At 50.3% G+C, this 24708-nt stretch overlaps 1 protein-coding gene and 1 long non-coding RNA gene across 3 annotated transcripts; one reads left to right on the top strand and one right to left on the bottom strand.

Moving 5' to 3' along the window:
- Positions 1–1719: 1719 nt before the first annotated feature.
- On the bottom strand, positions 1720–17015 carry Cnpy3 (canopy FGF signaling regulator 3). 2 transcript variants are annotated; one of them, XM_005072366.4, is made up of 6 exons: positions 16712–16953; positions 11253–11376; positions 7137–7233; positions 3579–3701; positions 3082–3199; positions 1720–2818 (listed from the first exon to the last, which is right to left on the bottom strand). In XM_005072366.4, exons 1-6 carry the CDS (start codon positions 16857–16859, stop codon positions 2604–2606), a joined length of 825 nt encoding a protein of 274 aa, XP_005072423.1. In that variant the 5' UTR covers positions 16860–16953; the 3' UTR covers positions 1720–2603. The 2 variants fall into 2 exon arrangements, 1 of the variants encoding a protein (XP_005072423.1); XR_002383185.2 differs by lacking the exons at positions 1720–2818; positions 3082–3199 and adding an exon at positions 7335–7392 and having other exon boundaries at positions 16712–17015.
- Positions 8233–8955, top strand: LOC121133386. Its single transcript, XR_005870217.1, has 2 exons — positions 8233–8523; positions 8665–8955. It is a non-coding gene; the product is annotated as an uncharacterized LOC121133386 (long non-coding RNA).
- Positions 17016–24708: the final 7693 nt, after the last annotated feature.

The following is a 24708-nucleotide window of genomic DNA, read 5'->3' as shown; positions in this document are numbered from 1 at the left end:
CGGCTGCCAGGGCAATCGCGTGCAAAAGGACAGGCTGGGTGGATCTGAAAAGCTAAGCAGTGTGGGACCGTCTGCATTACTCCCTCCATCCTCCTCCCAGGGAAAGAGCACTTCAGAGGGCAGGCTGGAAACTTAACACTCTTTCTGTGTGCCCGAGGATCTGGCAAGTGCTCAGGGATTTAAAAAACTGCTGGAGAAATGTCACCTGTAGAATGACCAGGATGGCTGGTGAAACCACTCACCTTGCATGGCGAGGCCCTGGATTGGTCCCCAGCTCCATAGTAAACTGATGGGATCACACTGATAATTCATTGGCAAGTCACTTCTGAGGACAAGCCCCAGACACAACATGACTTCACTAGAGTCCTGCTCCTCTATTTGCAAATGGTGTTGTGTCCCACCTACTTCATCTGAAGGTCCACAAGACAGGACATGGCACATACTTGTAACAGCTGGTTCACAACTTCAGGGCCAGCCTTGGCTAGCAAGGCCTACTTAGGCCATCCTGTGTCAGAGACCTGTCAACTAAACAAGTATGCACACGTGCCACATACACGATGAAATGTGAATCGTGGAGTTCAGTAGGTCTAGTTCAGCTGGTCTCCGGGGCACCCTCCCAATAAGCACTTCAGGCTATTCTCCAGCTCTTCCCAAAGGTTTCTGATGAGGGACTCAGCCTAACTCCAGCTCCAGCTAATGCAGCTGGGGTGGGAAGTTATCAAAGTGTAGGCAACAGCAAAATTAACAGGTTTCTATAAATGGTGGGGATATCAGATCCAGCCTTTACCTATCTACACTGGCCAGGTCTGCCTGCCTGCAGGATGCGTGGTGGCAGGGGAGCTGGTGAGGGTGCAATACCAGGTCCTTGGGAGGCAGAGAACAACCCCTACCAGAGCTCAGGTTAGCCGGGCGGTGGTGGCGCACGCCTTTAATCCTAGCACTTGGGAGGCAGAGGCAGGAGTATCTCTGTGAATCTGAGACTAGCCTAGTCTACAAGAGCTAGTTCCAGGACAGACTCCAAAGTCACAGAGAAACCCTGTCTCGAAACAAAACAAAACAGCTCAGGTTAAAGTGTGCTAGTCCTCACACATCCCACACATGCCCTCAGGCCTGGACCAGACTAGGATTGGGTGGTTGGATCAACACCCCTGGACACGGAGAGGGCTTTGCTTCATCCTACTCTTGAATCAATGGTGCTCTGGACAGAGAAGTACTGAGGGTTACTGGCAGGATGATCAGAGACTGGCCACAAACTAGATGATCGAGAAGCTGGGTTCCCTGACTCCTACCAACCCCTAAACTCCAAGGGGCCAAATGTGATCAATTAGGGAGCAAAGTCCAAGAACAAGCAAGACCAGAATGCGGCAGGAGGATGGGAGCAGGTAGCGACATTCTTTACACAGCGGCCAGCAAAGCCTCTCGGGTAGAGGGAGGGGGGAGGGCAGCCAGGTGCCCAGGACACAGGGCACAGGAGGCACCAGGGAGTAGAGTGGGACAGGCCTTGAAAGCATGGGCAGCTGCTGCATGAGGGTCAGCTGGAGGACAGGGTCAGTCACCATGCAGCTCCCTCCCACACCACCTACCTTTAACCTAGTGGTTCTCAATCTGTGGGTCACGACCCTTCAACAAACCTCTATCTCCAAAAATCCAAAACTAAGATTCTACAGTATCAAGTTTCCACTTATGACGTAGCAACGAAAATAATTTTATGGCTGAGGGTCACCAGAACATGAGGAACTGTATTAAAGGGTCGCAGCACTGGGAAGGGTGAGGACCACTGCTTTAACCCAAACCAACCCTGGGCGCACTCAGCACCTGCTCCTCCTAGTAACTGGTAGGTTAAGCCTCCAATGACGGTGGCAGCATCGTCACCTTCCCAGCCCCCAGGACTGTGAGAGACAGGCAGAAAAGAGCAAGGAGGGGACTCTGGAGGCTGAAAGGACCCAGGAACCGGAACCAAAAGGCGGAAAGGTGTTTACTCTGGTAGCCCTGGGGAGGAGGGCCCGGCAGAGCACAAGTTGTCCTCACGAGTGGATGGGGGCGGGGAGCTGCTGTGGCTGCAGTTTTGCTTCCCCGTGGGGTCAGGTGTGGCGCCCCCGCTGCACGCTCTGGAGCGGCTCCAGCTCTGGCGCTCAGCCCCTTGTGCCACACCGCGCTGAGTTCATCCTGGAAGCTCGGAAACCCAAGACCTGACCAAGAACCCAGCAGAAGAGAGTGCTCAGTGGAGCTAGAGGCGGGTCTGACTGCCACGCCCAGCTAAGTCCTTCCTGGGGCTGTGTCCACCCTGCTGGAAACCTAGCGCTGGAACAGTCATCTTCTGTGTCTTGTGCTCTTCTGCTTCAAGGTCAGGGGTCTCCGTTTGGGGATGCTGGGTTGGACCCGGAGCTCGTGAGGGGGGGCTGGGTAGCAAGAGAGCTGCCTTCTGCACACCCTCCTCCTCTCCCACCCCAGATCAGTCCACTGCTTGCTGTTGCTCCAGGGCAGGAAGAGGGCACAGCCGAGAGAGGAGACCGGAAGCTGGACAACAGTCATCTCGCGGGAGCCGTGTCCCATGCTCCTGAGCTCTGCAGTCGGGGTCTTGATTGGAGGACACTAAGGTGGGCTCACAGCTCATCAGGGGGGCTGTGTGGGAGGGGGGAGGCCTTCTGCACACCCTCCTCTTCCTCAGGGCTGGCATCCCCCTCCAGGCTCCCCAGTTCTTTCCTCTGCTTGCTGCTGCTGCTGGAGCCCTTCACCCTGCCACGCTTCTTCGTGGATTTCTTCCCTCCTAGAGAGGCGATGTCCCCCTTCTTGCCAGACCAGCGCTCTGCCAGGCAACCTGAGGGAAGGGACAGAAAGGCCTGAGGGCCAGCTTGAGGGCGCTGCTGGGAGGAGCATCGACAATGCGTGCCTCCCGCAGATCTCCCCATGTGGAGTCCAGGCTCAGTTCCTGGCTCCTGCGCCTGGGCCATGACCTCACCTCGTCTCGTCAGGCTCCCCGAAGGCAGGATGCCTTATACTTTCCCGCCCTATGCTGCCCACCTCCCCGAGGGAAGGAGACAATGGAGACACTGCCCCGGCCCCCAGCCGGCCCCCACTCACTGGTGTCCTTGCCCTTCAGCACGTGGTTGGCACAGAGGAATTCAGTCAGGTCTTCCTCCTGGTGGTTCCTGTACCAGTCCTCGATCACCTCTTCAAACTCCTCCACCAGGACGTCGCACTGTGAAACACCAGGGACTGGGTACCCAGGCCCAACTCTCCCACACAGGGATAGGCAGGCAGGTACCACTCGCCCAATGAAAATGAGGCAGAAGTAAAAGGGGCCAGAAATGGTGCCACACGCCTCTCACCCCAGCACTCCTGGGACAGAGGCAGGTGTATTTCTGTGAGTTTAGTCCAGCCTGTTCTACAGAGTGAGTTCCAGGTAAGTCAGGGCTGCATACTGAGAACCTGTCCCCAATAGATGGATGGATGGATGGGGGATGGATGGATGGACAGACAGACAGGAAGGATAGATAAAGGAATGGCTCTTGGTAGCCTTCCTCAGTGTAGACTCAGCCCTACCCACCCCTGAGCGCAGCAGGCTGCAGGGCCCTTACCTGCTTCTTGAGGTCGGCTACCTCAGCAGAGGTCTCATTCCACAGTTCATAGGGGATGTCCATCACCACCTTGACCCCTTTGTGGACTAGGTTGTGCAACGTCTCAAAGGTCTCCGACATGCCCTGGAAGAGGCAACCAGGCATGGCTGCAGCCCATCTCTACCTGCTGCCTTCCTCTCTCTGGTATTTGAGATCCTGGACCAACGGCATCCATCCACCCAGGGCTTCTCCCCCTTAGCCCGACCTCTCTCCCTCTTTCAGGCTGGCCTTCTGCCACCGCCGACTACACACACCCTGACCTGTCCCTCACCACATGTGTTCAAATCTATCTGCTGCCACTCTCTGACCTATGAATTTAGATCTCTTCCCAGGAAATAAGGTGTCTTGGCTGCACCCCTTCCATGTGGCTGGGTACTCATGCATACAAATGGGTTAGTTATGGAAAAATACTTCAAATGCTTCCCTATCACCATTATTTATCCTACAAATATCAAATAAGTATTGTTGGGCTGTATTATGCTTGATTTTTTTTAACGTTTGATTTTTTTAAAATTGTTTAAGGCTGAGAGTGGCAGCTCACACCTTTAATCCCAGGATTCCAGAGATAGAGGCAGATGATCTCTGTGAGTTTGGAGCCAGCCTGGTCTACACAAATAAGTTCTGGGCCAAACAGAGTTATATAGTGAGACCCTGTCTCAAAATTAAAAAAAAAAACAAAAATAAAATAAGCTGGGTATGGTGGTATTCACCTTATTACCAGCTCTTGGGAGACAGAAGCAGGTGGATCTCTCAGAGTTGGAGGCTAGCCTGGTCTATAGAATGAGTTCCAGGTCAGACAGAGCTACGTAACAGAGAGACTCTGCCTCACAATAAACAAACAAACAAACAGATAAATGAAAACTGCTGTTTGTGTTTCATAGAAACCTGACCTGAGTTTCATAAAAAGCATTTAGTAAAAATACGGACTTGCTTTGAGGACAGAATTTCCAATGTTCTTAAATGGCTGTGCATAAACTTCCACCATGCTGGATACATAGGTACATAAAGCAGAGGTTCTCTGCACTTAAGACCACAAAATCAAAACATAAACCAACTCTGAAAAGCGTTGAAGATGCCATGCCTACAGCACCCAGCGTTCAGCCAACATTTATTTGTTTTTAGTCTTTGTGCATATTGTGTGTTTATGAATGCAACGCTGGGCGCCATTTCCCCCTTCAATCCTGTTAGGGACAGGTCTCTCTCATATGCTGCACACGGCCAACTGGCTGGACCATGAGCTGCAGATTCTCTGTGCCCACCTCCCTCGTGCTGCCTAACACTGGGATAACAGGCACATCCGACTGCATCTGGCTTTTTAAGTACTAGGGATCCAAACTCAGTCCTAGCCATCCCTAGCCTAAGAACTCTCTGATGTCTACACTTATGTGATGTACATAAAAATTTATTGGGTAAAAAGGGCTGCAAGTGTTCTTAAATTTTTGTTTGTTTTGGTTTTTCAGACAGAATCTCGACCGATAGCCTCCGAAACAATACAGAGAAACCCTGTCTCGAAAAACAAACAAACAAACAAAAAAGACAGAATCTCTCTGTGTAACAACTGTAGCTGTCCTGGAACTCACTGTGTAGACCAGGCTGGCCTCAAACTCAGAGATCACCTGCCTCTGCCTCCTGAGTGCTGGGATTAAAGGTGTGCACCATCATACCTGGCTCTTTTGTTTAGTTTTGGTTTGGTTTGTTTTTTCCGAGACAGGGTTTCTCTGAGGCTTTGGAGCCTGTCCTGCAACTGGTGCTTGTAGACCAGGCTGGTCTCAAACTCACAGAGATCCACCTGCCTCTGCCTTCTAAGTGCTAGGATTAAAGGCGTGCACCACCAATGCCCAGCTCACACCTGGCTCTTTAAAATTTTTTAAAATCAGATTTAATCATTAATTTTATTTTGTGTGTTTTGTGTGCACTATGTGTATTCTTGGTGCCCACATAAGTCAGGAACCATCATGTTACAGATGGCTCTGAACACCACATGGGATGCTGGGAATCAAACCCGGGTCCTCTGCAAGAGCAACAAATACTATTAACTGCGAAGCCATGTCTCCAGCCCCAGCAAGTGTTTTAGTGGAAGGAGCCCTCCCCGTGTCCAGGCCCACTCACCACTCCATGTTCCTCCTCGCTGTGTCTGTCCTCGGTAGGAAGCACACAGCTAAGGCGTGGCGCACTCGTTATGCGGTGAAAAGCTGGACTCGTTGTCCAGCTAGCTCTTGTCCCCAAGAATTCACTACCCACTCCCACTTTTCCCTCTTCTCAGAGATCTCTCTCTCTCTCACACACACACACACACACACTCACACTCACACACACACACACACACACACATGTTGGCCTGGCTTGTGCAAAGGCCTGGCATGAAAAACAAACTGGGAAAATCCAATCCTTGTTTTGGAGACAGAATTTCATTATGTGGCCCTATCTAGCCTAGAACTTGCTGTGTAGACTGGACTGGATTAGAACTCAGAGATCCATCTGCCTCTGCTTCTTGAGTGTTGGGGTACAGTGTGTACCCCCTTGACTGGCTTTAGTTTTTGTTTTGCACAGTCCCACATCAGACACACAACCTAGTATAACCCGTGCTCTGTTGGCTAACAATGTTTCTAATAGTTTGCGACCTGGTTTTTGGTTTTTGTACTTTGTTGCTTGCGTAGCCAAGCTGACCTCAGAGTTCAGATCTTCCTGCCTCCTAAATTCTGGGACAAACAGGTATGTTACACAGTACTTGGGCAGGAGAAAATAATTTGAAACACTTTTTATGAAAGCAATCATGGATTAACTAACTAAATCCATGTAAGTTTTAAAGACAAACCTAAGATTTATTTCTACTTGAGATACTCAGGGGTGTCAGGGGCTATGCCTGACATCCTTGGACAGAAGGAAAGTCAGGAGGAAAATGTGGGTGGCAGGCATGAAAGACACGAGACAGGGGAAGCACCTGTGTACACAGGCACCACCAGGGCCTGAGGGGATCTGGATGACTCACAGGAGGAACTGACATTCAGATTTTTTATTAATTGTTAAGACAGGATTTCATGTAGCCCAGACCAGCCTCAAACTATGTAACCGAGGTTAGCCTTGAACTCCTGACTCCTGATCCTCAGGCCTCCCACCTAGGAGGCAAGTGTTTGGGTTACAGTGCATCATGTCTGTCTTCTGGCATCTCCCTGGCACACTGCTATGAGAATCTTGTTGTGTCCCAGTGTTTCTGATACCCATGTGAGCTACCAGCCCGGGGCAAGCCCGGGCCATCATAAACATACCTTATGCCACTCCAGAGTCTGTGCTCAGCAAGAAACACGAGCAGCTATCCAAGAATGTGAGAGGAGAGAAAGAAGGGTCCCAGGCATGACCTGCCAATCACATACACACACACACACACACACATACACACACACACACACACACACACACACACACACACACACACACACACACACACAGAGCAGCAACAAACACACTTAGATTCACCAGGGCCCGGCCCCAGAGGGAATAAGGCGCAAGCACAAAGCCAACCTTGGCAAACCGGTTGCTGCCAGTCCTCTCCTTGTGCAGGCTGTAGTCCAGAAGCCTCTTGCAAATGGTCTCAGTGACTTCAATTAACCGTAAGTCCCTGCCGAGACAGCAGCAGGAGAGGAGCTAAGTTCTCCTCCCAACCTCACAGAGTAGCGGTCCGTCCCTCCAGCCCTGCTGCCCAACGCCTGCACATCTCACCAACGGGAAGGCAGAGCTGGAAGGAAGATAGGTCATCTGGCCTGGGGGCTCTGAAATGCTGGAACATAGACCAGAGAGACAAGGTTTTAACAGATCTAAAGGAAGGATCTGTGTGTGCCTGGATCAAAGCCAGTACCTTGCCCAGGCCAGGCAACAGCTCTACCACCAAGTCTCACCCCAAACCATCTATTTGTTTTTACTTAAAAAGTATCTACTTCTAACCGGCATTGAGTTCCAGGGCAGCCAGAGCTGTTATAAAGTATCCACTTTTGTGTGTCTATACACCTATGCCGCGTGTGTACAGGAGCTGGTGGAGGCCAGGAGAAGGCAGTGGATCTCGTGGTGAGCTGTCTGCTGTGTACTGGGAAATGAACCCGGGGCCCCTAGAAGAGCAGCAAGTATTCTCAACTGCTGCGCCAACCTCGTACCTCCCACTTTCTTTTTCTGTTTTGAGACAAGGTTTCTCTGCGTATCCCTGGCTGTCTTGGAATCTGCTCTGTAGCTGAGGCTGGCCTCAAAACTCACAGATCCGCCTGTCTCTCAAGTGCTGGGATTAAAGGCGTGCGCCACCACAGCCCAGCCCACCTCCTACTTTTTAAAAATATCTGTGGTTCTGGGAATCAGATCCAGGATATCATGCATGGTATACAAGTGTCTGCTATTTCCACTTTTTTCCTATAAAGCAAAAATATATCCATTTTTAAAAAAAATAGTACTTTTCACTATTAGTGAAGATATCATGAATAGGTCTTTCCCAGCGCTCCCTGGAAACAGCTTATTAGTCAATTTTTTTTTTTCAAGACAGGGTTTCTCTGTGTAACTTTGGAGGCTGTCCTGGAACTTACTCTACAGATCAGGCTGGCCTTGAACTCACAGAGATCTACCTGCCTCTGCCTACCAAGTGCAGGGATTAAAGGCATGGGCCACCACTGCACTGCTTAATCGCTTTTTTTGATATATGTTCATGGTATGTATGTGTACATGTTCGTGTGTGCATGTATATGCTGATATACATGTATGCATATGCACTCTTGGAAGCCACAGGTCAACATCAGGTGTCTTCCTTGGTCACTTTCCATTTTTGAGACAGGGTCTCTCTGAATCTGCAGCTTACCTTCTGGACTAGACACAGGCATGCAGCAAGCCACAGGCTCCCTTTTGTCCAGCCCTCCCATCTCTGGGATCAGAGGTGAGTACCACTCTGCCTGGCTTTTTATGTAGGTCTGAGGACCAAAATCAAACCCTCATGCTTACACAACAAGCACTTTCCCAAGAGCCACCCTCCAGCTCCTATGAACCATTGCTTTCTTTCTTTGTTTTTTGGAGACAGCCCTGGCTGGCTTGGAGCTTGCCATGCAGAGCACGCTGGTGTTGAACTCAGAGATTCATCTGCCTCTGCCTCCCAGATGCTGGGATTACAGGGATGAGCTACCGCACCGAGCAGACCACTTCTTTCAAGTCTTTACATCTCTCAGGTCATGACTTCCTCATCTCCTTTGGGATCTGCCAGACCTGTCTGTGCATGGCAAAGCTTATCTATCTGGTTAGAAGGCTTACCCATCTGGTTGGAAGGTTTACCTACCTGGTTGTTGTATTTTTTTAGTAAAATCAACATGGAACAGAACTCCCATGTGTTGTTTGAGCTAACTGAAAAGCTAACCCTGGAGGTAGGTGTCCCATGTGCTGCCCTCCCTTTTCATTGTGTTTTTCTGAGTGTCCTCAAGGCTTCTTGTCTGGGGATGGGCCGGTCCCCCATCCCCGGCAGGGAGGAGAAAACAATAAAATGGGCATGCAGAGAGACTCATCTCCCAGCTGGTTCTGGACCCTGTGCCTTTGAGCACAGCTAGAAGATAAAACTATTTCCAACAGATGCTATCACTGCCTATCCCATGACAAATGCCTGCCATGGAAGAGAAGTCGGAGTTCAGCCATGACTGGCTTACCACGGACAAAAAGCTCAACTGGGAACCCCAGCTGACTGTCTCAACTCACTGGTTTCTGGCGGATGGTGGTGAGAGCTTGATCTGATTTTACCTCCATCGCTGTTCTTTTCCTTGGAAGCTTCGCTTGAAGGGACACTAGTCTGTAGGGACTTCTGATGGGGACTCTGGCTGGCTGCTTACAGGTGTTCCCCACTCACTTTCTTCTGGATGTTTTGACACCTCATTTAATGCTGTCTGTCTGTCCATCCTTCTTCCTAGTCATTTACCTATTGGCTATTTATTCTTTTACTGTGGCTAGCTGTATACTTATTAATTCACTCATTCAAAACCAAAAATATGGCCAGGTGTGGACACAGCACTGGGGAGGCAGAGGCAGGCAGATCCCTGAGTTCCAAGCAAGCATCGTCTACAGAGTGAGTTCCAGGACAGCCAGAGCTACACAGAGAAATCCTGTCTCAATGTCTTGTTTAACAACAAAACTCTTGCCACATAATTAATGGATTAATGGTCTGTCATCAGGCTAAATCTCTATAGGCATTCTCAGAGGCTAACCTTAATCTAGATAATCCCTCACAGACATGCCCGGGGGCCCATCCCCCAAGGAATTCAGAGTCTGTCAAGTCAGTAATTGATACTAGTCATCATGCCCAAGTATGGCAGGAACATAAACTCATCATCCTTCCTCCCAGATGCCAGGATGACTGGTTTGAGAAGCCATGCCCAGCACGTATCTTTTTGTTTACCCGGACTTGTGTTCTGTCTCTATGTGGCTCTGGACAGCCTGGAACTCTCAGGGTAGACCAAGGGGGCCTCAAACTTGCAATACTCTTCTGCCTCCACCCTTTCCAAGTGCAAGGACTATGGGTATGCCCACTGTAACTAGACACGTGCCATTCTGATGGCAAAGCATGTCTTTTTTGATTGAAGTCAAAAAAATTGTTTTATAATTTAGGTGTTGCTTCCCAGCACTTGGGAGGCAGAGGCAGGTGGATCTCTCTGAGTTCAAGACCAGCCTGGTCTGCAGAGCATCACCACCTTTAATTTCTTTCAACTTTTATTTTATGTGTGGGTGTTCTGCCTGCATGTCTGTCTGTGTACCATGTGTGTGCAGTGCCTGAACAGATCACAGGAGGGAGTTGGATGCCCTGGAACAGATGGCTGTACACTGTTATGTGGTGCTGGGGACTGAACCCTGGACCTCTGAAAGAGAAACAAGTGTTTTTAACTGCTGAGACATCTCCCCAGCCCCCATCATGTCATTCTGAAAAGATGACTAACTGACAGAAGCTGGTTTTGTTTTTTAGATTTTTATCTGGTAATTCATCTGATGCCCACCTTTCATCCCACCACTCAGGAAGCAGAAGCAGGAGATCTCTATGAGTTCAAGGTCAGCCTGGTCTTCACAGTGAATTCCAGGACAGCCAGGGTTACAAAGAGAAATCCTGCGCCAAAATAGTTACTTAAGACAAAACAAAACAAAAACTTTGGTAATCTCATGTTAACAATTTTTTGTTTACTTGTTTTGTTTCACCTTTTGAGACTGGCTGTCCTGGAACTAGATCTATCATCGACCAGGCTGGCCTTGAACTCAGAAATTCACCTGCCTCTGCCTCCCATATACTAGGATTAAAGACACATGTCATCACTGCCCAGCAATATTTTGTATAAAGTACACTGGTGGTGAGAGCTGTGGCTTCAGGGATTCACCAGGGATCTGCCTGGTCACAGTCTCACTTTCCTAGATGAGGAATTTGAGGCCCAGAGAAAGGATTTATGAAGCTCACCTAACCTATGGAGGCAGAATCAGTGGACAAATTTGAGTCCATTATTGTGACCAAAGTCTTTGTTGTCGATTTGCCTGGATAGAAGGAAAATGGGACCCACAACCTCATTCCTTATTCAGCCTTCATTCCCCAACCCCCACCACACAAAACCACAACAAAAGCAGGCCAGGCGCCAAGTCCCATTCACTTACGACTTTGTGTACTTGACTCCAGAGGCCTTCCGGTCCAGAATGCCATAGCCTGTGTCGATCACTTCCTTGGTCTTCCCGGTTTCTTCAAAGGCTGACTTCAGCTCCACTGCAACATACTTGCACACTGGAGAAGGGAAAGGAGGGGCAGCCCGCTGAGTGCACAGAACTAGGTTAGTACGCAGCCAACCAAATTCTGTTTGGAGGTTACTTCCAGGCCACAGACAGAGTTCATTACTGCATGTCCACTCCCGGCCTATCTAAACACCTTAGCTGCCATCACCTTACAAATAGAAAGAAAGAAAACACAGCAGCAGTATCTCTAATCTGAACTATGTGGGAAGCTGAGGCAGGAGGATTGTAAATTCAAGACCAGCCTGGGCAACACAGGCAACAAGGAAAAATCTCAAAACATAGCCAGGTATGGTGGCACACACCTTTAATCCCAGCACTCAGGAAACAGAGGCAGGAGGATCTCTGTGAGTTAAAGACCAGCCTTCTGTACATAAAATCCAGGACAGCCAGGGCTACACGGTGAGACCTGTATCTCAGAAAATAAACAGTATGTGGGGCTGGAGAGGTGGCTCAGCAGGTAAAGGGGTCGCTACCAACTCTGGTGAGCTGAGTTCTGTCCCCAGGCCCAGAGACTCAGGTAAGCCATATTCTGACCTCTACAGGTCCACTGTCCTGAGCTCCACAGGGACACGGCAGTATCTGTCCCATCCACCCCTCCAGCCACCCAGCAAATAAATAAATTAAACACAATTTAAAATAAAATATTCGCCGGGCGGTGGTGGCGCACGCCTTTAATCCCAGCACTCGAGAGGCAGAGGCAGGCGGATCTCTGTGAATTCGAGGCCGGGCTGGACCGATAGCCTCCGAAACAATACAGAGAAACCCTGTCTCGTAAAAACCAAAAAAAAAAAAATAATAATAATAAAATAAAATATTCATGCACGGGACTGGAGAGATGGCTCAGCAGTTAAGAGCACTGGCTGCTCTTCCAGAGGACCTGAGTTCAATTCCCAGTAACCACATGATGACTCACAACCATCTATCTGTAATGAGATCTGTTGCCCTCTTCTGGACTGCAGGGATACATGCAGACAGAACACTATACATAATAAATAAAAAAATCTTAAAAAATTCATGTACATTATGCTAACAGAATAGGAAGAAAGGTTTCATTCTTCTACTGATATTCACAACTGTTAATGATCTGCCCTGCAGTACCTAATATTTAAAATCATCTCAACAGTTACACATTAAGAACAACTGTCCACTATCACCTACTCCGGGTGAGCATGACTTCTGTACAGCCACTCAACAGTTATGACACTCAGGAAATGAATGGGCATCTTCTTGATTTCCAGTGTCCCAGTTCTCCCTGGCAGCCAAGTTACTGTGCTCCAGAGAGGTCTATGTTTGTGTGCTTCTATTTTCTTATGCCTACCCTGCTCAAGCAGTTATTAAGCAACTGCTGTGTGCTGAGCACTGGGGACAGGGACATGGAAAACAAGGTCCCACCTTCTATGCTCACTGTGAAAGAGCAAAGGGTGTTAACAATTAACTAGGTGGTAGCCACCGCCTTCAGCGTGTAATGCACACACGGCCCTGGGAAAGGGGTTGACGCCCTGTAGAGGCTTCTATGGCCCAGTCTCCTGTGTTCCATTAAGTCTTCTCCCCAAGAATGTTTTGAATTAGGCCACGTGCTCCTGCCTTCACTGGGCCTCTGAGTGAGACAGAATGCTATGATCCTGTAAGACCCAGCTTAGACCCCCGGGTCTTCAAAGGTGCCCTGTACATGTTGGATGCTTGCTAATTAATGCTGATGGAGTTTGTGTGGGATCCTCTGAGTGGAATTTTGTCTGCAGGTTAAGTGGCATTTACACTGTTTTTTGTTTTTAGTTTTTTTTTTTTGAGACAGGGTTTCTCTGTAGCTTTGGAGCCTGTCTTGGAACTCACTACAGAGGTAGACCAGGGTTGGTCTCAAACTCACAGAGATCCACCTGTCTCTGCCTCCTGAGTTGCTGGGACTAAAGGCATGCCACCACTGCCTGGCTATCTGCACTGTCTTATCACCAAGAGTGGCGTTGAAGGTCTGTTTGGTGGAATTTTACTTAACAAGCACGTTAACACAGAGGTCCCTATTATAAGCTGGTGGTCTCAATGTACCCAGGTTCTCACCTCTCTGCTTCTCCTTCCTAGACCATCTGGGCTCCCTCCCCACACCTGTTCTGCACATCATCATTGTCCTGGCCCCTCTGCTCCATTCTCCCGCAGCCTCAGCGTGTGGTATTCCGGAAGGGGGAAACGTGAGGGTTTCCAACATTCTCTCTCTTATGCCCATCAAGTACACCAGCTTTCTCACTCTTCCAAAGGTCACTTCTTCAAGACCACCCCAGGGGAAGGAGCCCCCGCAGAGTCAGACTTGAAGGAGTCTCAGGGAACAGACCCAAGACCCTCATGGCTATCCACCCACTTTTCTGGGCAGGTTCTCCTTCATCTGTGCTGAGGCCTGTTCCACTCAGACTTCTAAGCCCGAAGGCAGGTCTGTGAGCCAGATAACAGTCATCAATTAATAACAAAGATGCAATAATAATAAACATAAATAAATACAGTATTAAGAGGCGCCTAAGGGTCAAAGTTTGCCAAACCACTCTGAAAATTCCTTTGTTAGGCTTGCATGGTCTCTAAGATCCTTGCCAACCCTGTTTCTGAGTCTCTGAAGATGTCCTAAGGAAAAGAAATGAGCTTCTTGTGCTGTGAATAGTAAAAAGATGAAACAAAAGCCTCAGACTAGAGGAAAGTAGATGGGAAAACACCCTTCCTTCCCCCGCAGCACCCTGGCACAGGTGAGACCCCTCCCCCTACAGCACCCTGACACAGGTGAAACCCCTCCCCCCCCACAGCACCCTGGCACAGGTGAGACCCCTCCCCCCCCACAGCACCCTGGCACAGGTGAGACCCTTCCCCCCCCACAGCACCCTGGCACAGGTGAGAACCCTTCCTTCCCCCCACAGCACCCTGGCACAGGTGAGAACCCTTCCTTCCCCCCCCACAGCACCCTGGCACAGGTGAGAACCCTTCCTTCCCCCCACAGCACCCTGGCAAAGGTGAGACCCCTTTCTTCCCCCCCCCACAGCACCCTGGCACAGGTGAGAACCCTTCCTTCCCCCACAGCACCCTGACAGAGGTGAGACCACAGGTGAGACCCCTTCCTTCCCCCCCACAGCACCCTGGCACAGGTGAGAACCCTTCCTTCCCCCACAGCACCCTGACAGAGGTGAGACCACAGGTGAGACCCCTTCCTCCCCCCCCCCGCAGAACCCTGACACAGGTGAGAACCCTTCCTTCCCCCCCACAGCACCCTGGCACAGGTGAGACCCCTCCCCCCCACAGCACCCTGGCACAGGTGAGAACCCTTCCTTCCCCCCCACAGCACCCTGGCACAGGTGAGAACCCTTCCTTCCCCCGCAAGGCAGGGTTTCTCTGTAGCTTTGGAGGCTGTCCTGGAACTCGCTCTGTAGACCAGGCTAGCCACCTCAGCCTGGCTAGGAGAGACCCTTTACCAGATACCATTCTAGTGTGGTCAAGTATCTCTGGAGAGTCTACTTAAAAAACAAAACTTCTAAACCAAAAAAAAAAAAAAAAAAAAAGCCAGTTGGTGGTGTAGCACACCTTTGATCCCAGCCCTCAGGAGGCAGAGGCAGGTGGGTCTGTGAGTTTGAGGCCAGCCTGGCCAACAAAGCAAGTTCCAGTATAAATTCCAAAGCTATACTGAGAAACCCTGTCTTGAAAAAGACAAACAAAAACAAAAAACAAAACTTCTGCTGGGTAGTGGTGGTGCACAACTTATAATCCCAGTACTTGGGAGGCAGGAAGATCTCTATGAGTTCAAGGCCAGCCTAGTCTCCAGAGAGAATTCTGGGATAGCCAAGGCTACACAGAGAAACCCTATCTCAAAAAATCCAGAAACAAACAAATGTACAAAAATCCTGTATATTCAGAGACTCACTTAAAAAACAAACCCTGTGTATTTATAGTATGTGTGTGTGAATGAGTGTGTGTACGCATGTGTGAGCACGTGCGCCCGCGCATTTGTGTGTGTGTAAGCACATGGAGGCCAGGGGTGCTTTCTTTCTTTTGGTTTTTCGAGACAGGGTTTCTCTGTGGCTTTGGAGGCTGTCCTGGAACTCGCTCTGTAGACCAGGCTGGCCTCGAACTCACAGAGATCTGCCTGCCTCTGCCTCCCGAGTGCTGGGATTAAAGGCGTGCGCCACCACCTCCGGGCTATAGGTGCTTTCTGATACTGTTCTGCACCTTACTTTTTTCAGACAAGGTTTCTCACTTGAACCTGGAGAGTTGGGCCACACTGGACTGTTAGCAAGGCTTTAGGGTCCTCCTGTGTATGTCTCCCAGCGCTGGGATTACAGGCACACACACACTGCAGCATCTGGCTTTTTATATTTGTCTTGGGGATCCTAAGTCAGGTTCTCAGACACGTGTGTGGCAATCATGTTACCCACTGAACCAGGTCCCCGCCCCCATTCTCACTTTTAACTGCTCAAATGGAAGGATTATACGACTCAAACCGACTGCCCCGCTTCTAGTGCTTAGGGAACATCTGGCCTGGCGCAGATCTGGCTTGGTGCAGGCTTTGAATTAACATAAATTTCCAGAATACTTTGGGGGATGCTTAGAGCTAGGATGAAGAGAGGAGGGGGATGAGGGGTCTGAGAAAAAAACGGAAAGTTAAGAGCAGGACAAAAGGGAGGCCTCAGATTCTGAACAGATCTCTAAATTCCTGCCTGCCTGCACGCCTGTGTCTCTGGAGTGCCAGTCTTCTGAAATTATAAAATCTTCCCCCTTCACCTAAATCTCTCCTGGGCTCTATGTTTCCCCAAAGTGACCTCTTGACTCTCTGAACCTCCTTTCTCCACAAAGAGACAAACGTATATATCCCAAAAGCTTTTTTAAAATTTGTTTGCCGATAAATATTTGCAACTAAGTCCCTGTCCTCAAGAAGCAAAAAAAGCCACACACACACACATTAGGTTGCGGTGGGGGCACAACGGGGAATGTTCCAGGTTCCTTTTCTGAGTCATATGGACCTTTTCAGTTCCTCAAACTCGCCCTTTGGTTTCCAGGCCTGCAGGGCCTCTTCGTTTGCCTGTTTCTGTGGTTTACACGGAGTGGGTTTTCTGCACTTTCCTTTTCCCGGCCAACTCTTAATTTCGCGGCAGGCCTCCTATGTGAAGCTTTCCCTCCACCCCCATGCCCAGGCTAGATAAGCAGCTACGACTCAGCCGGCCCCAGAGCACGGACACCTAGCTCCCAGCACCTAGCAGTGCCAAGCACTCAGCAGGGACCAGCGAGACCCCAGCCCAGGACCCTTCCCCACAGGCCCCGCCCCATCCCGCCCCTCGGCCTGGGTACGCCCCGCGGCCCCGCCCCCTCACCTTCGCATTTGCTGGGCAATCGCACCCAGTCGGTCTCCTCCGCCCGGACGCGGCTCGGGCCCAGCTTCAGGGCAGGCAGGAGCAGCAACGACAGCAGCAGCAAGGGAAGCAGGAGGCGGCGGGGCGCGAGCTCGGACATCGACTCCATGGCCCAGCCGGACCCAGAGCTGAGCGGACCCGGTGGCGCTTCCTCTAGCAGCGCGCGCAGAGCAGCTTCCCCCGGCCGCTTCCGGGACTGCACACGTGCCTCCGTGTAACCACGGCAACCGGGAGCCCCGGCCCGCCCCCTCTCCCCCAGCCGCTGGCAGCTTTCGAAGGGGACCAGGGCCCGCGCAGAAGCAGCCAGTGGGTTCGCTGGGCGTTTGCTTTTTAGCGAATGAGAAAAACGATCTCTTTTTTTCCACCTCGGCCAATCAGAGAACGGATGGTGGCCGCGCCGACCTATAGCGATCGCTCCGCCTTCTAACGGAGACTTGGAGAGGCTGGGTTTGGCCGCTCTAGTCCTGGATAACGTGAAGCTACTCTTTCATAGTTTTAGTTTTGGGTTTGTTGTTGTTTGTTTTTTGAGACAGGGTTTCTCTGTGTAGCCTTGGCTGTCCTGGAACTCCTTCTGTAGACCAGACTGGCCTGGATCTCAGAGATCCACCTGCCTCTGGAGTGCACCCCCACACCCGACATCATGCTTTTCTCCCTTAAAGTGTAAAACATTTTTTACTTATTTTGTGTTGGGAATGACTGGAATCAGTTGCCGCCTTCCACCATGTTGGTCCAGGGTGTTCTTTGCTGCAGCTTTGAGTGATGAAACATGATCCACCAAACTCAATAAACCTACATGAAGCTTATTGGGAAAGGGGGCAAAGGGAGGGATAGGCGTTAATGGAAAAGAGAGAGAGAGAGAGAGAGAACAGGCAGGAGGTGTGCTTGCGTATATAGGGAACGGGAGTGGTTTAGAAGAGTCTCAGCAGTTGGGGCCGTTGAAACTGGAGTCATGGAGCTGCCGTTGGTTCAGCTCCGCATGGCCCCAGGTCCACATGGTTTCTGCATGTAGAGTCCTTATGCAGCCACCTAACGCATGCACAACGCAGCCATGCAACCTTTGACAGCTGTCAGCGAGGAGCGATCACCTGTCAAAGATGGATCCCAGGGCGAGGGAAAGTAGCCCAGAGAAGAGCAATCCCAGGGCGGGGAGAGAGCCCGAGGAATTGAGAGGCCCTTCGACCAGGAAAGTTTCCCTAAGGAGAGGGCACAGGCCCAGGAGAGGGCTGGCACGGAGTGACAGGCAGGTGGGAGAAGGCACAAGCCCAGGCAGGAGGGGGCTGGCACGGAGTAGCAGGCTGGGAGGAGATCACAGGGCAGGAGGAGAGGAGTTGGGAGCAAGAGCAGGGCCAGGTTGCCCAGGACCTAGGGAAGGTGGGAAATTAAATAGGGGGTGTCAGGTAGGGCAGGAATACGGGGAGGGGGCCAAATCGTCAAGACTGCTTCCAGCTGACTTAGAAAACATTGACCATCTTGGGCAGAGAAGAAGAAGTTGGGGTGCTGCCATGTCCTGGGGAGCTGGTTGTTTCCTTGCAGTCCAGGCTGTATGGAACTCTCTGGCACCTTTACATTCACTCAGGAGGCACAGGTGGTTGATTTGAGGGCACCTGGACATGCTTGATGGACTTTGGGTCTCCACATCTGTGACTACCGGCTGACTTTTCCTCAACAACAGCTAATTGGTTGGATTAGGAGTTATTGGGGGGCACAGAGAGGAGATTGATGAGCAGGATGTAATTAGTAGAAGCAGAGAGCTCAGATCAGCCTGCGGGGAGGAAGAGGGGGCACGAAGGAAGGAAAGCATATGGGGTTCCCAGTCTGGTACAGTGTGCTTGTAGGGGTGGAGCCTCATTCTTCTGACATCAGTGACAAGGGAGTGGACCTCAGTGTCCTCTGAAGCTTAAGGGATCAAGATCCTGCTGCAGTGTGTGAGGGGTGAGCTTCAGGTGAAGTAAAGGGTTCCAGGTGGGAGGCCCTCAAGCTTAGCAGCTGTTGGAGTGACAAGAATTACCTGGAAGGGGCCCTGCCATTTAGGGGGAAGGGATGAGGGTCATTGGTCTGGAGGAGAGAGGAGGACCTGGTCCCCGGTGTTAACTGGGGATGCACAAGGGTTTGTACATGGTTGAGATAGGGAATGGTCAGTAAAGTTCCACAGGAGGGAACGGAGATGGCGAAGTAAGGGTGATCAGGGAGAGGAGAGGGTTTAGGTGAGAGACCAGGTGTTAGAACCCGCTGCCCATACATGAGTTCAAAGGGTGAGATGGAAAGGGGTTGTTTGGGGACAGCCCTAAGCCTGAAGAGGGCCAGAGGCAAGAGCTTTACTCGGTCAAGGTGAAGTTCCTGTGACATTTTAACAAGGGCGTTTTTAAAGGAACGGTTAGTTTGCTGTACCTTCCCTGAGGACTGGGGGTGATACGGGATATGAAAATGCCAAGGGGTGCTGAGAGCTTTAGATAGGGTTTGGGATGTCTGAGAGGTGAACTCAGGACCCCTGTCTGACCAGAGAGAGGCCGGAATCCCAAACCGGGGAATAATTTCCCTGAGAAGGATGTCAGAGACTGTCTGGGCTTTGTTGTTAGTGGTTGGAAATGCCTCTGCCCACCCTGAGAAGGTATCAACTAGTACCAGGAGATATTTGATTCATCTGACTGTGGGCATGTGGGTAAAGTCAAGTTGCCAGTCAGGCCCTGGGAGACAGCCCCTGGCCTGGTGTGGGGGAAAGGGGGGATTACGATACCTGGAGTTAGGGCCTGACATCTGACAGTTTTTACAAGGGGCAGTGATAGTTCTTAAGAAACGTCAGTCCTCAGGAATGGGTTGGAGGTGAGCCTTGACAAAGTGAGACCGAGCCTGACTGTTGGGGTGAAAGAGCTGGTGTAGACAGGACGGAATTTGTCGAGTGTCAGGAGTGACTGTGAGGATGTGGGTTGTAGTGTACGAACTCCCTGCGGTGCTGAGGTGAGTCGGATCTTCATCAGCCCCATTGTTGCCCCTAGAGATAATGGAGCTGTCAGTCTGAGACCGGCAGTGAATAATCCCTACAGCTTTGGGGAGGTGGAGGTCTTTAGCATGGCCGAACTATAACCTGAGTTCGTTATGGAACCTCCTTTTGCAGTAAGTAGCCTATGCTCTTTCCAGATAGCAGCATGGGACAGGAGGATGTGAAAGGCATATTTGGAGTGTGTGTAAACATTTAGAGATTGTCCCTGTGTTAATTGGAAGGCATGGGTGAGAGTTATAAGTTCAACCTGCTAGTTAGTAGTGTGGGCGGGGAGTGCCTGTGCCTCCACAACCCTGGTATCTGACACTGTGCCATAGGCTGCTCTGCGGGTCCCCCATGTAAAAAGGAGCTGCCATCTGTGTACCAGGTATAGGTGGTCTTAGGTTGTGTGTCTTCCCATATGTGTGAAGGATGGGGTAATAGTTTTCTAGGGTTTCAAAGCAGGAAGAATGAGATGGGGAATAGTTAGTATTAGGCTGAGATAGAGGATTTGAGATATTGAGGGGTGGGCAGGATTGGAAAGTAAGTGTGGCATCTTCTACCAGCGCCACCTGGAGAGAAAGACCTCGGGAAGGAGGTAGTGTTAGCCTCTATAAGTTAGGAGATGGGACAGGTTGTGGTGGAAAGCAGTGATGGGTGACCCAAAGGTGAGTTTCTCTGACTCACGAATGAGGAGCTCAGCAGCAGCTAAAGTGCGTGTGCAGGGTGCCCACCTTGGGGAGTTAGGTCTGGTTTCTTTGACAGTTATGCTACAGATGCAAGGAAGGCCCCAGCTGCTGACTTAGAGCTCCAAGGGCGTGTCCCCCCTTTTCTGTAACACAGAGGGAGAAAGGACGAGTTAGGTCTGGGAGATGCAGGGCTGGGGCCTGGAGAGGAGCCTGTGTGAGTTTCTGAAAGGGCTCAGTAATGGGGTTAAGGAGGGGCTCACATGGAGAGCCAAGAGCTGCCTCATATAGGACGGGCAAGGGGCCCTAAGAGCTGCTAGGTGGCCAATTGACTTATTATCTAGGGGCATTTTTAGGCCATTTCTTGGTACAGAGGTGAGTCTGGGTGCCTTCACAAATGGCATTAAGTGAAGGGGTTTCAGGTTTTCTAACAGGCATCCCAGTAGAGTGATGGGCTTATCTTCTTTGTTGTTTACCTCTCCTGGAGAGGCAGAGAGCACACTAGTGACTCAGGTCGTTCTTGCAACTCCAAGATCGAGGGCCAAGGGCTAAGCCCATCAGAAAAGCAGTAATCCATAACTGCTGAAGGCGTGAAGCCAAACACACCGCTTCACAACAACAACAACACTGGGCATCAAACTCTGTTCCGTAGGCTTGATGGCCACTCCTTACCCACTAAGGCAACCTTCATGGTTTTCTTTGCAAACCATTTACTATCACAGCCACTCTCCTTAACACTCACGTAGGGACTCACAGCAGCCCTGATGCCCAGTGACCTTGCATTCGTCCTTATGAACACCAGAATAAGTGATTTCTCTGACCAGAAAGCTATTTGTTTGATGACAGAGCGACCCCTTGTTATCTCCATCCTACATCTCTGTGAACCTTGTCTATTGGGAAGCTCAAATCAATTCATTAATTTTTTTGCTTTGTTTTTTGAGATAGGGTTTATCTGTGTAGTCCTGGAACTCACTCTGTAAACCAGGCTGGCCTTGAACTCAGAGATCTACCTGCCTCTGCCTCCCTGGAATTAAAGGCGTGTGCCTTCACCACCATGTAGGGTTAAAGGGACAGGGAGAGAACACCCTGTTCCCAACTGGAGCCTGAGACCAGGGTCAGGGAAAGAACACCCTAACCCTGACTTGACCCCAGGTCCAGGACCAAGAAAAAGAATCCCACAAATTCCTGAGCTTGACCCAAGATCAGGCCACAACAATCCTACCAATCCCAGGCCACCCTGGAAAGCTCTGCACCCCTACACCCAGGAAACCCTATATTAACCCTGCCTTCTGCTCCATTCCCTACTCCATTCTCTATGGAGCAGAGACATCCACTGTCCTGACTTTACCTTCCAGTCTCTCCCTCTTCCTGCCCCTCCCTCCCTTCCTCCCTCCCTCTCTCTCTCCCTCCCCCTCTCTCTCCCTCCCTCCCCCTCTCTCTCCCTCTCTCCCTCCCTCTCTCTCTCTCTCTCTCTCCCTCCCTCCCCCCTCTCTTTTTTGTTTTTTTCAAGACTGTAATAGAAAAAATTAATAAAAATCTAAAAAACTTACACCACTAAGTCCATACAGGGAAAAGGGAATTTTTGATCTTGAGCTACCTAAGACAGCACAAAAGAAAATAGCTGGACAAAAGCATCTGACCCCCTGACAGAGTATGTGACTAGAAGCCTGAAGTCCAGTTAACACATCACCAGCTGTGTCAACATTCCTTTGTCCCAAAGAGGACCAGATACCACCATTTAGTGGTAGTAACCCCCCTCCCAGGGGGTAATTAACAAACTCATGACCAAATGCCCCCTGCCCTTTCCTGTTCAATTGTATCTTGCTTAAACATATAATTGCTAGCCAGGCATTGGTGGCACACACCTTTAATCCCAGCACTCGGGAGGCAGAGGCAGGTGGATCTCTGTGAGTTCGAGACCAGCCTGGTCTGCCAAGCGAGTTCCAGGACAGGCTCCAAAACAATACAGAGAAACCCTGTCTCGAAAAAAACAAAAACAAAACAAAACAAACATAGTTATTGCCTTTCCTTGTATAATCTCCAGGCTTTCAGCCTTATGGACTTTCCCTATACAACACCCCCTTAACTGTAAACAGGCATCTCACTCACTCCTGAGGATCCTTTGCCTTTGCATTCGGTGGTCTCCTTGGTGGTGGTCCTTCTGGGGTCCTGAGGACTGGGCATAACAGTTTCTCTGTGTAGCCCTACCTGTCCTGGAACTCATCTGTAGAGCAAGCTAGCCTCAAACTCTCAGAGATCTGCCTGAGTCTGTCACCTAAGTACTGGGATTAAAGGTAGGCGCCATCACTGCCCGGCTCCCTCCACCCAGTCTCTTGTGTGAGGTTTGTTGTGCAGTATGACTCTGTGGTATTTCTTGGCTTCCTTGGCTCCCAATTGCCAGGACACCTTTCCCTGTAACACACTGGGGAGCCTTCCCCTGCATTGCCGCAGAGCTGTAACACACACACCCTGACTTAAGGAGGGATTTAAAATGAATGTAGCTCAGTGGTAGGGCCCTTGCCTAGCATTCATAAATTCCTAGTGTTCCCTCGCCAGTCTGGCATTCAATCCCTAGGCTGGCATAAACCTAGAGGTGGGTGGTGATGCAAGCCTATAATCTCAACATTCAGGAGATAGATGCAGAAGGATTAAAAATTCAAGGTCATCCTTGGCTGCATAGTCATGGGGTGCCGCCTGACCTACAGGAGGCCTGGTGTCTCCAAAACAAAAATGCCTTGAAATGTATGGAGCAGGGGCTGGAGAGATGGCTCAGAGGTTAAGAGCACTGACCACTCTTCCAGAGGTCCTGAGTTCAATTCCCAGCAACCACATGGTGGCTCACAACCATCTACAATTCAATCTGGTGCCCTCTTCTGGCAGAACACTGTATGTGTAATAAATAAATAAATTAATTAATTAAAAAAAAAAGAAAAAAAAAAGAAATGTATGGAGCAGATGGATAGCATCCCAGCATTTTTACCATGCTACCTCAGCCTCTTCTGCTGTTTGTTTCTTTGTATTCTGAACGCCTAGAAGGCAGGAGCCTGGCATTGAACATTTACGTTCCTTTCTGCCTCTGCATCATCAGGGTGCCTGGCATTAGGGGGTCTTTGTTAAGAAGAGAATTCCTGGGGGCTGGAGAGATGGCTCAGTGGTTAAGAGCACTGGCTGCTCTTCCAGAGGACCCAGGTTCAATCCCAGCACCCACATGGCAGCTCACAACTGTCTGTAACTCCAAGATCTGACACCCTCACCCAGACACACATGCAAGCAAAACACCAATGCACATAAAGTAAAAATAAATAATTTAATAAAAGAAGAGGATTCCCTAACTGAGCATATGCCTTGGATGCAGTGTGGTTGCCTTGTGTGCATGAAGTCCTAGGCCCGATCTGGCACCAAGCACAAAAGTGAGCCATATGCGTTATGTGTGATGGTTCGTGCCCATAATACCAGCACTTTGGTTCCAAGTCTTGGAAGGTGAAGGCAGAAAGAACAGAGCTCTTTGGAAGAATCAGAAGGACCATGAGTTCAATGGCAGCCTTGGTTCTAGGACTCTCTGGGTTCTTGGCATTGCTTTAAACCTTAAACTGACTCTGAGCTCAGCTTCTCTGGGAAGCTGTCAGCAAATGCAGCTTAAATAACTGTTTTATCCCTCAAGTTTGAGGATGTTTGCTAAGTTTATGAAGTTATCCAAGTTCACCCTGTCCTTTGCTGGCCGTAGTGTCCTGTGTAAAAAAGCCCTTATGTCTATAAGACCCTCCAGGAGAGTATGGCTTGGCTCCACCCCCAGGCTTCTATAACTTATAAAAACCATTCCTATCCCCTCGAGGCAGGAGAGTGGCCAGCCTGTAAGTGTTACACCTGCGAGGGGAAAGACTTCCCCGGTGCAAATGTTAGGACTTTGCTGGCATGGAGGTGGGGGCGGATGTTTGGTGGCAGCCTGGAGAAGACATGCCCGGCCCTCAGGTCTCCAGGAGCCAGGCTTGCAACTGTCATCTCCACAAGCAACAGGGAAAGCCTGACCTGCCACCCAAATTCACATGAATAGCCAACACAGGCCCTGCCCTAAAGAGAGGAAAAAAAAGAGAAACAAAAGCCAAGACAGGCCAGGCGTTGGTGGCGCACACCTTTAATCCCAGCACTCGGGAGGCAGAGGCAGGCGGCTCTCTGTGAGTTCGAGACCAGCCTGGTCTACAGAGCGAGTTCCAGGACAGCCTCCAAAGCTACAGAGAAACCCTGTCTCGAAAAACCAAAAAAAAAAAAAAAAAAAAAAAAAAAGCCACTACGAGGCC

This window comes from Mesocricetus auratus, unplaced genomic scaffold (genome assembly GCF_017639785.1).
Source record: "Mesocricetus auratus isolate SY011 unplaced genomic scaffold, BCM_Maur_2.0 Super-Scaffold_100021, whole genome shotgun sequence".
Lineage (NCBI taxonomy): Eukaryota > Metazoa > Chordata > Mammalia > Rodentia > Cricetidae > Mesocricetus > Mesocricetus auratus.
Note: the sequence above shows the minus strand (reverse complement) of the source record. Positions and strands in the feature narration are given on the sequence as shown.